The sequence below is a fragment of the Falco biarmicus genome, chromosome 6, assembly GCF_023638135.1.
Source record: "Falco biarmicus isolate bFalBia1 chromosome 6, bFalBia1.pri, whole genome shotgun sequence".
NCBI classification, from domain to species: Eukaryota; Metazoa; Chordata; class Aves; order Falconiformes; family Falconidae; genus Falco; species Falco biarmicus.
In genome coordinates this window covers 45,316,823-45,334,576 of record NC_079293.1, presented here as the reverse complement: position 1 = coordinate 45,334,576, position 17,754 = coordinate 45,316,823, and the positions used below count along the sequence as shown (strand labels likewise).

Genomic DNA, 17,754 nt, shown 5'->3' with positions numbered 1-17,754 from the left:
AAATGGCTTCACATCAAAGAGCACACAATCCATCTCTCAAGTTGAAATTTCATGCAAATATAGTAGGGTTTTAACCATCTGATGAGACTTGTGTTTAGTTCTCTTGTAACATGACAGCTTTAAGCATCAGCAAAATCAATAAGGACATTACAGAAGATAATATTGATACTTCAGCTGGAATGATCAGCAGTTCCTCCACAGGGCTCAATCCTGTTCCTACTGTACTCAAGTGACAGGCGCAAACATTTACAGGATATAAAGCTCCAAGTCCATCAGCTCCCAATTAATATTCCTATATTTACTTTATCATAAGTATAAAAAGTTGCTTTAGCTTAAACACAGCTACACTTTCCACATGTAAATAGTATTTAAGAAAAGTCTTTTTACCTCTGTTGGTTTGTAGCAATCTACGAGAGTTTCCTAGAAGCAAAATACAAAAGTGTCAGTTCCAATACAGAATAACAGTGAACATAAACAAGGCCGCAGTATGAAACTTGACAAGGAAGCAGGGAAAGAAAAGGAGAACCAGGAAACACTGGATGAATATGCTACTGAAAACCAAGCATTACAGTAAGTCACCTTTGCTCCCTAGGTGGATCAGAAAGATTTCAATAGGAGAGAAATGATGGCTTTTTCCTCCAAGTTCGAAGTTACAAAATCCCTCTCTCCATGAAAATCTGGGAAGAGGAGACTCCAAGAACATTTCCCCCAGCAGTACACATGTGAAAGGTAGCTTTCTGTGAGGGCACCACAGTCTTCACAATACAGAAATAAAGACATGAGCTAGGTCAGGCATTCCTAGCAGGGCAGCTGCAGCAGCTAGTTTAGGCAGAAGCAGCAAAGCTATTTATGAATGCTGAGTAAACAGCCTGGGGCCATGCCCCATGTGTCTGTGGCTGGGCAGTGGGCACTGAGAAAAGGGTGCCAACAGGCACTGCAAATCAGATGTGGTGCCTCAAAGCACTTCAGTCACCTCTCAGAAGTGAGCTGAGGGCAAACCACTGCTGTGGGACAGGTTTCCTTCCTTTAGTGCATCTGAGAAGATTATAAGCAGAGACCCTCATATTGGTTTTCTATCTTGATTTAGATATATGTATCTTTATTAAGACAGTGATGTTTCTTTTCTCCCACTCATTCTTCCATTCAGCAAACTTTTATCTCAAACAGAATTCAGAGATTTAGAGAGCTGGTTTGGATTGTATAACTTCAGCAAACAGCTTCTGCATTTCCTTCCTAACTCCTGTTGCTGATCATCTTATCCTTTCCTCAAGCTTTTAGACAAGCTACTCCAAGATAACTTGATGAGTTCCAATTTCTAGGTAGTATAGACAGAGAAACAGTTTTCAGTATCCTAAGGACAAGGCAGGATTTCTGGTCTGTATATGCACACACGTATATTTCTGCTGCTGCAGTGAATCTCAGAAACTACCTGGTCATCATAACTGACTCTCAGCCATAGTTTTTCTATGTAACTGTTGTTTATTTTTTTATGTTTTCTGTTATTTATTTTAGATACTTGTAAAACTTAGAATTTATCTAGTTGTCTCAGCATATCTCCCTGTATTATTGGATTTTTGAACTTTTGTTTACTCTTGTTATCATCCACCTTTCAGAAGTTTTTTGTCCTAAAGGATTTTAATTACGTTTGTACAGTCCAGTAGATTATGCTAAACTCAGACCTAGGAACTTCTCAGTTCTAGTTTTACACTTACAGTGGATTCAATCAAACACAAGATATGGACTCAGATGCATTAATTCAGCTACATTCCAATTTAAAATTAGAAAATAATATTACCTGTAATTTAAGAGCTCTCTCCTCTTCATTGGCTGCATCAAGAAGGTCATCAATGTCAATTTCTACATCTGGCATCTCTTCTTCCTGAAAAGCAAAAGTTCCCACTTAGTCCATAGAGATATCCTACACATAACCTCAAAAGCAGCCTAGTGATAGCACACATAACCCCATCTGCCTGGAGCCAGACAAGAAGGAAATCAGCAAGGGATGGTGGCTTGATTCCTTCCTCCCAAGCCAGCAGAAGGCCAAGGCCCTGTGTGGCAGGAGGAGGTGACAGCTCTTAAGCAACCCTTCCCTCACAGCTGAGTTGTGTTACTAACCCATGCCCAGCGGCACAAGTCATGCAGTTCTCACAGTACTGGGCAAGAGGATGAAGAAGAGGTCAGGGGAGAGGAAGCAGATAAAAGCTGCAGCAAGCCACAAAATTGCTTTGAGCACATTCCTGACTGGACTGCTTATTTTGTTACACTACGGAATATCTCCCTTGCTTAAAGTTGGCTTACAAGGATGACATACATGTCCCATCAGAGGAGCTCAGATTTCCAGTGCCTGCAGTGAAGCATGAACTTTAAGGTACAGAATATTTTAGAGGATTTAAAACTCCTCACCATACACTTCTCCCTTTGCATCACCAGCACAGACATGTTCCCTGAGTCAGAGCAGAAGTCCACACATTTTGAAGGAACCCTGAGCTCTGGATTCCCAATAAGAATTCATCATTCACAGATATCACTGTTTATTGCACTTGCAATTAAGCAAAAAAATATACTGCTGGTCATTTTTTGCATTTTCTCATTATAAAAGGCACTTCAAAATGGTAAAGCAGCACCTCACTGCACACACAAAACACTGGTCTCAGCCTTTCCTCCATGCCAAGTGCCACCCTCACAGTGGTCTCAGTGCCACCGACACACGGCTTCGCTGCTGCCCCTGCCCCATTCAAGCCAATGGATGGGCATGCGAGTCTGCCCTCCTCCATAAGTACACTGTCATCAATTGGCTCACTGGCACTGCATCACCGTGGCACCTCCTGAATGAAATCAGGGACCCAAAAGCCTCCAATGGAGAGGGTGGATTTGAAAGTCAGGATGAACCAATAAGACCGCTGTCTCCAAGCAGCTGCTGTCTTGTACGCCACCACTTCTCAAAATTCTTTAAAGAAGAATTTTGATTAAAATGTGGTGGTTCCAGCGATTCGCAGAAGTTTCAACAATTGTGAAAATTTAACAGCTCCAGTAGCAACTGCCACAGGTAACAACAAAATTACTCTTCCACTCAATAAAAAAAGAGACCAAACATTAGCAAGAAAGATAACAAATTAGCTCAAGTTAATCTAACAGAAGTACCAAAGTGCCAAACAACTAGCTCTATCAGAGTCTCCAGCTAAAATGCCAACTGCTCAACATTTATTTGGGTGTAAGGAAGGAGGACAGAAGCAGGATGATTAACTTCCCCATTTCCCATCTCTGAAGGAAAGCATGCGGGAACACGATAGCACAGCCATGCAGGCTGTGTGACCTGATGAATAAAAACGCACAAAGCACATCCTTTTCCCAATTAGCAGGTTCACTCTTTTTCAGCATGCATTTTAGTTAGAAAGGAAGTGTGGGCATTTGCTGAGATGAATCATAAAAATACTAGTTGCTGTAACAATCTGGCACTAAGGGATTTCCTAACCTAATGCTATAGATTCATTAGCAATTTAAACAAGTGGAAGAGAGAGAAAAGAAGTCTTCCACAGACTATAAAGATATTCAGTAAAAGCCATTAGAATTGAAAAGGATAAAGATTAATCCATAACAGTGGTACATTTACTTAGCAGCTTACTATTCCAACTCTACACTAATTTGCATATCACACTAAGAACCAGAAATTCCCCAAATAGACAATAAACCTCCTGAACATTTTATCTAAGCAGATCATCATAAATACTGTTAAGATAGGGTGCCTGGAGTTACCATTAATACTGTAAAATTATCAAAATACACATCTATGGACCTGCATAAATGCCGACCTGTCTGCACTCAGAAGTGCAGTTCAGCGCAGTGAGTATTTTGTCAGATACACATTTTGAACTCTTGCCTGTCAGAGTGGCATTCTGCCAAACTGAAATGACGTTGAAAGGTGACAGTGAGAGGGAATTCCGTAGAAGGTATATAATGTTTTTTTGTGGTCACACTTCAGAGCACTCCTGAAAGGTTAGCTTTACTCTGACTGGTACCAGTCAGTCATGTGGGAGAAATCCTTGCTTCTGTCTGTCTTCACTCTTCTCTTCTTTAAATCAGCTTTCTCCTACATCTTCAAGGTTCACACTGCCATCAGTCCAGAGGGCAACTGTACCAGTAATTCACTGATGCTTTGGTATAAGAGGGAACACAGCTCCTCTACATCAAGGAGTGCCATAACAAAATAAATCAAGAATAGTTCAGAAGCGAGAGACTATAGTTGTGTCTGACATACTAGCATCCAATTAAGTTACATTCTCTCTAAAAGAGCATGAGTATCTTTCATCACTTCACAGCAGATTTGAACTCTGATACGCAACACAAATGGAGGGGGGAAGCCCAAAAATGTAACTCTTGCTTTTATTTTTGACTGAACGAACAAACATAACCAAAGCGTTTTTCGCCCCCAACTGAACTACTGTGCCCGCACGATCTCAAGAATTTTATGTTAGGCATGAAAAACATGTGCTTCGGTCAGGAGCCTGACCGCTCCCCAACAGCTGTAGTGACAGAAGGAAGGACAAAAGAGTCATGTGTTCTTTTTGCCTGATTTTATTGGCAAGAAGTATGGTTGATTCTACTACAATTAAGCTGCTAGATGCAGATTAGGCTGGGGCAAGCCGAGCCTGAAAGGGACTGTGTATAGCCGAAGGGTGGTATTTTAAGAGTCTTGTTAGTGCCACGAGGCTGTGCAAGAAAAACAAAGCACTGCCATGTTCTGCTCCAGTGAGAGGGAAACAAGGTGTTGCAAATACCAGATGATGGGGTGGGGAAAGAAACCACAAGAAACATGCTGACAGGGAGCATCCCCCAGAAATACTAAAACAAAAAATGAATGGGGGTTGCAGGTGCAAACACCCAGTAACTGAAACAGTTGGAGGCGGGAAGCATGGTATTCAAAAGTCAAAAAACATCAAATTCGCTTCTGTGCTATTTAGTGCAACTTAAATTCAACCTTGCATTGGAAGACTGCCCCATGGTTATTTAGGTTGCATGACTTCTTTGCAGGCTACTGGCAAAACACCTTGGGGCACAGACATGCATTAAGTAATAAATAGCTGTAGCAGTTTAAGACATTACAACCACTCCAACTGTTTGTGATGTAGCCTCTGGCAGAGGTGATTGCAGCCCCAACAGTGAGTAGAATAGAAACAAGTGAGTATCCCTTAGTGAGTCCAGCGAAAAGGTCTGTCAGCCTCTGAAACCACCTCCCACAGCAGCTTAAGTCAAGAGCTGGAGTTTGCAAAGGCGGCTGAAGAACACTTGCACACTCTAGTATGCTGACCCTGAGGACAGCACAAGCAGGTCTGACATCGTTACAAGTATTTACTAATTAAACATTTATCTGAGGCTTTAAATTTTAAAGGGCAATAGTTGCCCTGGGTGTAACTTCCCACTATAAACCCAGCTCTCAAATTAGCCTGCTATCCCTCATCCTCACTGTCCATTCATTGTGCATCATCTCATTCATAGTGCTGGGAAATAATGAAATAGGTTTGTTTGGGTTTTACTTTAATTTTAAGTTTGGGAGAGAAAGGAAAAGTTAAGCGCAGCAAGGAAAGTTAAAGCCATCATTTGTATAATGAGTTTGGAAGCAACCTGAAAGGACAGCAAGAGAAAGATGAAGGAAAAGGAGGCAAAGAAGAACATACGATTCAGATGTATGAAAGTTTCAGACCATATGAGAGAAATCTCTGATTCAAAGTCCTGAAAGATGGCCAGAGTAAGTGATCAAAACCAAACTAGAAAACAGGACCAGTTCCTCTGGAAGTATCCACTTAATATATGAAAAGTTTTTTGGTTGGGGTTTTTGGTTTTTGTTTGTTTGTTTTTAAGAGAGACATTTGCTGGATATCCAATACAGTTAGCTCTGGAAAACTTAATCGGCAGACATGGGTGGCACTGCCCCAGTGCAAGACAATAGAATGTCTTAGAAAGTCACAGGATGATAAAAGTGCCAAAAGTTAGCAGGAGTAGAAGTCATTGGTTGCATATGTAACCTGGTGGGCTTACAAATGAAGTACATTTAGTACAGGAAAAAGAATACCATCAAAGAGTCATTTGTATGAAACAAAGGAAAAATCCATGTGTTCCACATTTCAAAGCATTCTGTTGTTTTCGGGAACTTACAGGTCAAGCCAAAAGTAGCTAAAAATGAGACTAAGAAGAATAGTTTAAGTGATCAAAGATTATGAATTCAGAATCAAATAAAGCTCTCTCTGACTTAAAGCTAATCCTAATTAAGTCAAGACTCAAAATACAACAGCTAAAATATAGCTCCTTGCAACACAAAAAAGCTGCTAGTGCCTATTTATTGGCATGAGAAACAGAAGGTTAGAAAAGGATGTTAAAGACAGCAAGAAGAGACTCACAAGTGCCAGGGTTGGGGACACTTACAGTAGGAACAAGTATCCTCAGTGGTACAACCCAGTTACTAAGTGACAGTATGTTTCCTTCCGTCCTAAAATATTACCAGCAGTAATGCCACAGCAGCCATGATGATCTAATGTTAGCCATCCAAAAAAAAATTAAAATTCCATCATTTCGGTTGGTTCAAGTAAAGTGGATCATGCAACAGCGAATATTAGCTTGCATAGTTGGTGAATCAGTGAACACATTTAGGATGCTGCTCCCAGTGTGGTACAGTCCTTATCATGCAGTTACACACTATATTCTCCCCCATCAGACCCTTATCTCATTAGCAATCAGTCAGTTGAATGTGAAACCTCACAGGCAACACAGAATGGAAGGCCCCACACCCCTGAGCACATGCCATCCAGTCTTAGCTCCAACCAAGAGTTAGAAAAGCCTGTGTTGCACCCAGGCTGTTCCTATGATCCAGAATCTACGATCCTACTGTTTCTGAATAATCATAATTTATCTGTGGTATTGTGGATATTTAACAGAAGACTTCTGTGCTGAGCCTGTCTTCAAGCCTGACCTTCTATGGATCCAGTTAAATACCCAGAAAGGGAGGGAACACTGTGTCCACCTATCAACAGAACAGCTTACACAAGTTGTCCAGCATCTCACAGGAACACCAAGTGCATCTATATTTATGTAACATGGTATGAATGAATCTGGATAAAAGTCAAGGACACAGTGTTTGATCTATAGTCTAGATCTGAGCTACCCTCACCACTGAAGCTAGCAGGGGCCCGTGCCCATAGCCTTGCACACACACCACCAGAGGGAGGTAACACTTTACAAAGACAGCAAGGGCCCCTGAAGTTGCTGGTAGAGCGTGTAAAAGTCTACGGAGACCTAGATTCAATTCTCGGGTCTGGAGAGCAGCAGTCTAAGTTTTGCCCAAAAGCACTCATTTCCCTCTGCTTCTGTTCCTAAAAGCTTAGTCCTTCAGCTTTTACTGTCATAGCCTGCTTCCTGCAAAATCCTACCTCCTCTGCTCCTACTTTTTGGGGTATTGCTTCTACCTTCTTCCTCTATACCCTTTCTCCGCAGCTGAGGGCCAGAGGAAGGACCACTGCAATCAGAGAAAGGATTGTCTCTTGGCTCCCAGGCACTGTGACCAGGGCTCCCTGCCAAGATGAACTGCAAGAGCCCAGCCCTTCCTAGCTCCCTACAGAGAAAGCTCATTCACGTAAGACAATCTGAGCTTATTGCCAAGCTAACAAGCCTGGGCACAAGACAAACACAAGAGGAGGGGAGATGCTTAACTGAACTAAGAACACTTTCATGAACTGGCCACAGGCATCTCCGACACAAAGCAAGTCAGCTCCCTCCTAAATTTCCAAGATCAGACATACTAGAGTTTCAACCGAGCTGTTGAAAGTCCTCATGCAATGCGGAAAACCACCTTTTTTTCTTCCTGATATTAGTCTCAACTTCAGAAATAACTGAACTCTCATCTAAAATCTTTCCAAGTTATTCCAGCTGAGGCAGGCACCTACTATGAATCTCCTCGGCTCAGATTATTTCAATTTGGACAAGTTCAACATTTTAAAAGTGTGTTTTCCAGTTGTTAAATCAAGGGTAACACCAAGAGCAATGCTTATGGTGCTCTATATAGAAGAATATACACCTTGCTGTAAAGCAGAGGGGGAGCTTACCTAGGAATCATCAGTCCCTGGCAATTAAAAGGATGTAACAAAGCTGCGGGGAAAGGTAATTAACCTAGATGAGAAAGATGGACAGACAAACAGATACACACAATGATAGTGTTTACACAGGCAGGTACAGCTGGACCTTAGCTTGCTCAGCCAGCGTGCATAAACCGCATAGTCCAGACACTATAGCTGCGTTAGTGCAGCTTTCAGACCAAGAGAATAAAGCCTGTTGGCAGAGCATTTGCATTCATTCATAGTTTATTAACACTGCAATCAGATTTCCAGACCAAAGCTTACCCACATCCACCTGGCTCGGAGAAGAAAGAGCTAGCTAGCTAAAGCCTGCCTGCATCTGCCAATTCACCTTATGTTGGTTAGTAGATAAATGGTCCTGAAGCTTATATTAGAAAGAGCACACCTTATTCTAAGGAAATCCCAAAGAGGAGATCTATTGGAGCTTCATGTCTGAATCCAGTGAACAGGCAACATTCTCAAGCTCCCAGGTCTAAAGCATAACCTAATAGCATCCCAGAACCATGCCAGTATGCAACTTCAGTGTGTGTTGCCCCTAACCAGAGACACACTATGAGAAAAACCACAGGATTACATGTTAAAAAGAACACTGCCATGCTCCTTGGGCAATTGGAAGAGCATGCCCATCCCACCACCTAGCCAAAATTCACTGATACAGCATGGTTAGGAATTCTTCCTTCTCCTTCCATCCCATATCCCAGCTGAGCAAACACACCCTTCTAACACATTCACTTCAAAATACAGATTTACAGAAATAACCTTATTCAAATTAAGTCAGTAAAGTCTGGAAGGACAACACTGACTAGGTGGAGGGTATAACAATGACTAGATCCCTTTGTATTTTCCAGACTAGTACTTTCTGTATAAGATATCCCTTTAATTTATCAGCATATCCATACACATCACTAAGCAGCTGATCAACAAGTGACTCATGAAAGCATGAGTCCTGTGACCTGAAGCTTCAAAGAGCAGAGAGCTCGCTCTTGACCCCCAATGAGCAAGGAAAAAACAAAAAGAAAAGAGATGACTGAAGCTTGTTCTTTAGCTTCAGATCAACAGCTCATTCATTATTTCTGGTGAAGAACTACACAGCTTTCACAGTATTGTCAACTGCAAATATTTGAAAAAAGTATATAGGGCTGCAAATCTCTACTGTCACAAGGTGATGGTAACCTGTTGGTCTAACACACTCATCTAGATGAACAAACTAGAGTATGCTCTCCAGTAGACAGCAAAATGGAGTCAAAGGGAAAGTGAGACTAGGGGTGAGAAGGGCTTTTACTCATATTTCATATAAACCATTTGCAAGCATTTTGGTGAAAAATACAGGTCTTTTTTAGAGGCTTGATAAGATGTCTTAAAGTTAACCTTAGTTAAAAAAAACATTAGCCCATGGTGCATCTGAAGCAAATGGTTTCCCTGGCCAAAACACAAAAACCAGACAGAGGAGAGGGATCCTGTGAGAATGCCTTCTTAATGGCTAGGACTTCTACGAGTTTTGAATATTCAGGATCACTTGTTTTTTCTGATGAATATGAAAAGGGGCAAAGTTAGCCAGAGACACACAGCTCAACTGTAAGGGCAGCCTTTAAGTAGCTTGGCCTCCTCCATACCCACTACCATCACCATTATCGTTTTCTGTTATACAGGTGGCAGACCAGTTTGAGCAATATGTCCCTTACAAGGCAAGGGAGGGATGCAAAGTTTGGACTTAATCAGCCTCCACAATGACACATTTAGAGATTTTTAAAATGTAAAGTGATTAGTCAAACAACAGAGTCATGCTCCCTCTGTGAGTTACATTACCTGACAACATAACTTGTCAACCAGTACTCTTGCAAGCTGCCTGGAAAGCATAAATCATGAGGATCACAGGTTTGGGGGTTTGGTTTTAGGTGGTGGGAGGAAGGGATTCAAGGCAGAATAATGTCAGGCAGGACAATCCCTGTATAAGGATATCATCTCAAGCAAACTGGAACACTAATCTTGTACATTAGTGTTACCTATCAATAGCCAAGAACAGTTCAAACTTCCTTACTTAGAAACAACTATAAAGAAAAAGCACAGTGTAAAACAAATTTAAAACCACTTCTGGGAATCTCTTAAGTATAAGGGCATCTTAATGTCCACATATGTGCCAGGAGTTTGGCACAGCTCCAGCTTCAGAATTCAAATGGAAATTAAAATATACTAACAGGACAATGACAATACAGCACACACAAAACACTTAAAATTCTAGTTATGAACCTCATTAAAGCAATTGACAACAAGTTATATTTTCAATAAGCAGGGGAGGAGCACCCACTCAAGCCAAGTTCTTCCATCTCATTACCCAAGCTGGCTCTTTCTCTTCCCTCAGTAAAACCATTGTTGTTTGTTTCAAGCTGGCATTGCCACAGATCAGCCTCTCCTCTTGGCTCTCAAGCAACTGTAGAGCAGATGAAATGGACAGATGCTATTCCAACTACAAGTTCCATTCAAAGAGTCAGTGCCCCTAAAGCAGCAAAGGCAGGCCAAATTTTATTATAAAATAGTGTGCAAGTACACCAAAATAGCAACAGCACAATCCCAGCACTTTGGTGATACAGAAAGAAGCAACTCTGTTGTGCCCTTACTTCAGTTGGGGGGCCTCCGTCAGCATGGAGTGATCAGGGTTATGGGGAGAGATGAGAACATCACCCCTCAATGCAGTTCCTCTGAAAGCTCCCTTTATGGGCAAGCCTTTGTGAAAGAGGATAGGGAAAGGACCTCCACCTCCAGAGCACGGGTCCCCACCCAGCTTCCCTGAATATCTTCACCCTCCCGAGGAAGCAAGCCTGTCTGCATTGACACTCAAGACAGAGGCAGCTGCTGTCTTTGCAGATGCCACTGCAGTTTTGCCTTTCCTTCAGTCAGAAGGCAAGAGGGCAGAAAGATGATGGCAACACATCATAGTTTCCTCTGGACAAACTCCTTACAGCTACAGGCTGCCCAAATGCTGTTTAAGTCAGCTGCTTAGGTCCTGCACCAGAACAGGGTTAACATGGATGATGCTTTACCCTGTTTAAGGGGTGCGGGAAAAGTAAGACAGCCAGCTGTGTCAAAAGTCAGCTGGAAGAAGGGAAAGGAAGGTTAAGTCAAAGCACAGTGAAACAGGTACAGATACTGCCAAACCATTCACTGAAGTTACTCAGGGAAGGGGAGCCAAGGCTTATTTCAGAGGACAACAATATATATAGGCTATGTAACTACAGGTTTTTGGAATTAGAGCAACAGAAAATCTGGAATGCTTTCTTAACAGTGTTCTTCTGCACTGCAGACAGATACTACATCTAGATACAATATTATAGCATATATATATAGTATATGCAGCATCAGATACTTCATTTAGATACACATCTAAACCACCATAGTGCCACATGATTACACCAACACAAGGTTTCAAATAAAACACAGTACCACTTAGCTTACAACAAAAGAGAAAGTAGTTGCAAAAATATTGACATGCATACTTTAAGCTAGCACTTTATAATGTTAGTAGCTTGCAGTAGACAGAGTATCAGAATTTCCATGTGCTGTTTCAATGTAGATTCTGGCCTACCTACACTCAAGAGGGATGGTAATGGGATTGTCAGGTGGAGGCCTGGGGCTCTCTTTAATCAGTAAAGGCTGATCAGCCATTAAAATTCACTGTATACTTCCACAGTGTGACCACTACTGTTAAGAGATGCCTCTGTGTTTATATAGACCAGGGGTCCTCAAACTTTTTAAACAGGGGGCCAGCGCATGGATAAAGTGGCAGGAGGTCATCTGCGGCTGCTTGGTTTCCCCCGCAACGAGGGGGGGGCAGGGGGGGTTCTGTAAATACCGGGGGCTGGATTGAGGACCCTGGGGGGCCGTATCCGGCCCGCGGGCCGTAGTTTGAGGACCCCTGATATAGACCATATGAGAATGCAATGGTGACCTCAGTCAGATGCTCTAAAACTCTCTGCAGAAGAGGAAACCTTGGTCCTCTCCACAGTTCTCTGCTCTGCTTGCTAGCAGGGCCACAAAGCTGCTATTGAAAGAATAACGTATTAGGAGAGCTAAACTGAAGTTTTATTGCACTTCAAACTCTGCCAACTCAGTTGAGACTGGGCTTGTCTAGCAGACACACTGCCTACTGTTGGTCACCAACACACCCATCAGGTTTTCTTGGCTGGAAGGAAGACTTTCTGTGCACTTTCAGAAGGCCATGCCTTTTTACTTAGACACCCTTAGAGCCAGCACGGGCTGACTGCCACGTTTCACTGGCTGCATTGTCCCCTTAGCAGCAGGGAGGTAACTCTTTACGTGTGGATGCAGCCTTCAACTCCATGAACAGCACTGGAGGCTTGTGCAGACACCTTGGCCAATAAATATAACAGATCCTTTTACTTTTCTTCTCTCTACTTCTGCTCAAGTATTTTTTTCCTCTCAGCTTTTTTTTTTTTTAATGTAATTATATGAGTGCTAAGGAAGTAATTTGCAAAGAATCAACAGGAGTAACTTTTCCTCTAATTGGCTACTAAATGGGCTTTCATAAAAGTAAAAAAAAAAATGTATACACACACTACTTAGGTTTTGGGGGCTATTTTTTTTTTTAGCAAATTAATTTCTTGGTATTCTATGTATTAACAAGTTTTCAAAACTGTCTATAATGTAGGTGACTGAAAATATTTATCCTGGGCCCTCAAGTTGCTATTTTTAGTTTGGTATTTATCTGTTGCTTGAATGGGTGACTGAAACACTAGTCAGAGGTCACACACTTGCAGTGCCGACTCTGGTCTGTCCATACACAGTAGTTCTTGTATGAGCAGCTGTTTAGGAAGCACTTGCTCAGATCTCCTGCCATAAAGCATCCAACAGTGAGAAACCAAAATAGGCTCTGACTTGGAACAGAACAGCTTCCAGGAATCTCATGCTGGCCAAAAAGCACAGTTTGGCAAGCCTTGCTTGGTTTGGTTTGTGGCCCCATCATTCATTTAAATAATTCCATTGGTTCATTTGGGAAATGGAAGTTGAGAGTCAGATACAGCTTATTTACTCTTTATTTTACCATATGGGTATTTTATAACTTCAGAAGAATTATGACAGCCCTCAAAAATCAGATAGTTTTAAATGTTACACCTATGCAGCTGCCCAGTACAACAAAACCACGGCCACTTCTCTTGAACAGGCAGAATACCTCTTTGTGCGTTCATCTCCTTGCTGGGAAATCCTTGCCTAGTCTATGAGGAAAAAGCCATCATGATGCCAAGGCAGATGCAGCTCCTAAGGTAGAAAAAGGCATCTTTTCTCAACATTTCTCTACAGACAAAATAGCACAAGCCAGTAAGAAGTGAACAATGAAAGCTCCACTCCTCTATCACTTGACAATTTAATAAATTTCTCATCTGCAAAGTTTGTATCAATGGAAGATAGAGCAAACGAGTAAGCGCTGAAAGGTAGAAGTTGAACATAAAGCTCAGACTATATCCTCTGCCATTGGTACGGGCATATCAATTCCTTTCAAAATGGGATTTTTCAATGGAAGCATTCAGTTCTCTTTCTTGCATTCAAGCATTGTCCTCCCATTTAGTTTGTTAACCAGGATTTCTGTCTTGCAGCATCACCCCTTCTTCACACTTGCAAAAGCACCATTTCACTACCTGACATATATCCTCACAGGTCCTATATATCATCTCATCCCATTTGAGTTAACATCTAATTGCCACTAAGTTTTAGCTTGCTCTTTTTTTCCAAAATCCTTTTATTATATCCAAATGTAGCACATTTGAAAGGAATTTGGGCTTTAGCCTTCATTTCAGGATGCCTCCATTTAAAAGCTCTATAAAGTCTAGCAAAGATGTCTTCTCGTTCATTTAGTTTCAAGTATACACATTCACTTTTTCCTTAGTGTCTCTGAAAAACAGGTTGTAAGGAGGCACTATTTTCCACATTAAGAGCACATCCTTGCAACCAAAGCACTGACTGCAAGAAGAGTTCATTGCAAAGTCGTCCAAAGCACCACTAAAAGAAAAGCTTCCAGCAAACCCTTTTGAGTCCCAACTTCTCCTGCATTCTTCTAGCTATTTCATTATGAAGGCCCCTTCATCCCTATGGGCATGTTTGCCTATCCCAAGAGAAGCAAACCTACACCAGTCACTGCCAAGGAATTGCACTCTAAACAGCCAGCCAACCTTATAAATGGTGTTGCCATCTTGAAAATGCAAACTGAGCAAGTATCATTTGACAGAGTCTGCAGATGATCTGCAACAACTGTTTTAAGAACAGCTACCAGCCTAATTGCCTTCCAAGGTAGTCTTCAGCATCAAGACCTCCCATTCCAGCTCCCAGGATCCTTAAACAGTGCACTTTTTCAACTGAATTCTCACTTTACTGTGGTCAGCCTAAAATTTGTTCTCCCTCCTGCTTCAACATCACTATTTATCTTTAAGCAGATATCAAATATATGTTAAAATATTTCTATTTTTCAGAGACACAAACATGCAAAGTCAGGACTTGTCAGTGTTCTCTAATCATCTGCATTGTTGGAAACAGTCACAGGATGAAGACAAATGTGTATTTCTCTTCCCAGAGGCATTCCAAAAGAATTAAGAGTTATGGATGATATGGATTTTTTTTTTTTAAAGGAATAAAAGCTTTGTGGTTCCATAACCATAGCCTGAAGAGTCATTTAAGGCATACTGAAGGAAGAAAGTATAACAAAAAGCAAGATATTTGATGTTTTGGTTTGGTATAAAAGTAAAAAATCCAAAGTCGTTCTGAAGCGCCTAATTTCCTCACAGATTTACTTTTTAAATGCTACAGAGCCCATGATCTTCCAGGACATGTTATTTTGCTGGCAGCAAACATGTGGCAGACCTTTTCATTGGATAATGAAAACTTGTGGTGGGCTACATGATCGTGACAGTGTTGGCAAGCCCAGAACAGAATAAGGGCAAAGTGCTGAGGTGTCCCTCTGCTCCTCAGATACATAAACAGGCAATACTTTCCAGCACAACCGTAAAAATTCCAGATGCTTATGCAACAGCTGCTAGCCCTCACAAATCACCGTAGCTGAAAGATGATGCATGCACACATAGCAAGTCCAGGACTGAGGGCCCTTAAATGAGGTAAATTTACAGACTGGCAATATCAAGAACAGAGAAATTGCAATTGGGCTGAACTGAAAGGAAAAAAACCCCAAAGATGTACACTAATTTTTTTATTTCCCCACTTCTTAGCAGCATAACTCCCAATATACTTGTTAAAGAAAACAACTGCTTAAACTGTTTCCTATGACTGAAATACAGCTCTGGGAGAGGACTATTTTTTTAAAATCCGTACCAAGCCTAGCACTTCATTACTGTGCTGGAGCCCTGGCGGAAAGGCTGTAATTCTCACATTTTCAAGTTAAGAATAGTCTATCACTCTTTTGTTAAGTACGTTAATTAATACAGTAGGGGGAAAAAAAAAAAAAAGGCAGGGAGGCAAAGAAGATTTTAAGAGGAGTGTAATTTTCTCAAGTATCCCTTAAATACTGGAAGGCACCACCTTCAATTATGAGGTATAACAAAGCTCCCCAGAAAGTAGAGAACTCACATGCATACTCAAGATCTCATTTCTTAAATAAGCTTCTTGATTCTGTAGTACAGAACACACCAGGACTACCTGAGATCCAAAGTACTTTAATGTAAATCAGAGATCCTCTGCAACTTCTGGAAGTCCGGAACAGAGCGATGCTTCTGGTTAGCACTGAGTTTCCAGAGGCCGAAACAAGGCAGTGTGTAGTTAGCCGCAGACAAAGTCCCTGCTAATGCAGCTTTTCAGACAGAACCCGAATGAGTACAGCAGTCTTTCAGTTTTCTCCTGAAGTTACTTACCTAGTATGCAAAGCATTTCCAGCAACTTAGGTATATTAAAAATACAGCCAAACAGTAGCTTCATTCAGGTTGATGTTATACTAAATTGCAACAGTATTTCATGTTACACCATCCAACAGCATACTATATACATAGTGTACACATATATATACACTAACCCTTCAGAAGCATGTTAATAGACCACAAATATGCACCTACATACACATACATATGAACAATTACCTGTTGTTACAGAAAGTTACCAGAAGAAAAATAATCTTGTACACAGATTTCTGCAATGAAAGTATAGGTAGCAAGGCCTTGAAAGAAGCATGGCCTGCCATAGCACTGCAGAGCATATTAACGTGCCATCTGTTCATCATAACAAGCTCAACAGGATTCAGCTTCTAGCTGCAGAGATGCTACCTACAGCACATCCCTTGATCAAGCAGACAGTTGTTGGATATTGCCAAAGTCTTGCCACATCCCTTTCAGAGAACATGTTATATGACTCTGCCACCTGCACAGTCTGGATTTAAAAACTGCTTTCCCAGGGGGCTGTGCCTTTGAGCAGAATTAGTCACACTAACAAGCAGCCCACAGTCTGGTTCCTCCAGCTAGAGATACGCAGACATAACCATTGCTATTTGCTTAAAGCTCTCAGCTTCTGCTCTCACCTTGGAGAAAGACTCATTGTATTTCCAGGAACATTAACACTGAAGAACATGAAATCTGTCCTCAGAAGAGATAGTGGCTCTTGAAAAAGAGACAAGAAAGTTTCTCTCTAGCCCTTTGTAAGCAAGATGACCACTCTTTCAGTTACTCCCCCCTCCCCTTGCTATGTTTCTCCCTTCAAACAGAGAAATTATGAAACAGCTGTTGCTTTTGCCAGCTTTGTGAGAGGCAAAGAGCAGCAGTCAGAAGTAGCAGCAGGGGAACAAGACTGTAATATACTCCGTGTCCCATCTGTTGAGAATGGGTAACAGAAGACAGAGGGCAAGGAAACAAACAGGGACTCCAACGTACAGTCAAACAGCTCCTTTCTCATCACCTATCTTACGTTCTTTGGCTCAATATCCAGCACCCACAGCAAAAGAAAGGACAAAACACTTCAAGTTCAATGTACAACATCAATCAATTTAGTATCTTGATAGTGTTCACAAGCAAGTTGTTTAATTAATACACTGTGTAGCCAGTATTTTGGCTTAGCTGTTACTCTGCCATGTGGCAAACTAGACAAAGCAGATGGTCAATAAGCTCTGTTAAACTGTCAGGGCCAGCTATTATGAAGAGACACAAAACAGCTCTCTGCCAGTTCCAAAATTTTTTAGCTAAGTCTCAGCAACCTCAGTGCAGTTCCTCCTCTTAGAAAAGCCAGCATCAAAAGAATCAAGTTTTTAAGCTAATAACTTTCCCAAGGCTCCAATCCTGAAGTTTAGAGCATGCCAGGCCCCGTGCTAAAAGATGCTCAAGTTCATTAAAAGGTGCAAAAATGTGAGAATAGCCAGTATCATCTGTACTACACTAAGAAACCACTGATTTGTGAAACCAGCTGTTTTGCATCTTCAAAAAATAATAAAAAAACAAGTGTAGCACTTAAGTCAGGAGAGCTAGGATCGAAGTAGAGTATTAACTCCTCAGCCTTTGAACTCTAAGGAGGGAAACCAGCACAGCATAACTCTTACTTAAAAGAATGAATCTGTTAACAAGTCAAATTTCAAAATAATTTCTGCTCTTCACTAAAAAAAAGTTGTTGTCACACTTAAACTCTGAAACAATCTCAGACACTT

General features: G+C 41.4%; 1 protein-coding gene across 1 annotated transcript in view; it reads right to left on the bottom strand.

Moving 5' to 3' along the window:
* PPP1R14C (protein phosphatase 1 regulatory inhibitor subunit 14C) overlaps positions 1 to 17,754 on the bottom strand; it is a 56,504-nt gene that overhangs the window by 11,633 nt on the left and 27,117 nt on the right. The window contains exons 2-3 of the mRNA XM_056344727.1: positions 1,796 to 1,879; positions 388 to 420 (exon numbers count right to left, since the gene is read on the bottom strand). Of these exons, the coding sequence (XP_056200702.1) occupies positions 388 to 420; positions 1,796 to 1,879 (117 nt within the window). The remainder of the gene's footprint in view (positions 1 to 387; positions 421 to 1,795; positions 1,880 to 17,754) is intronic.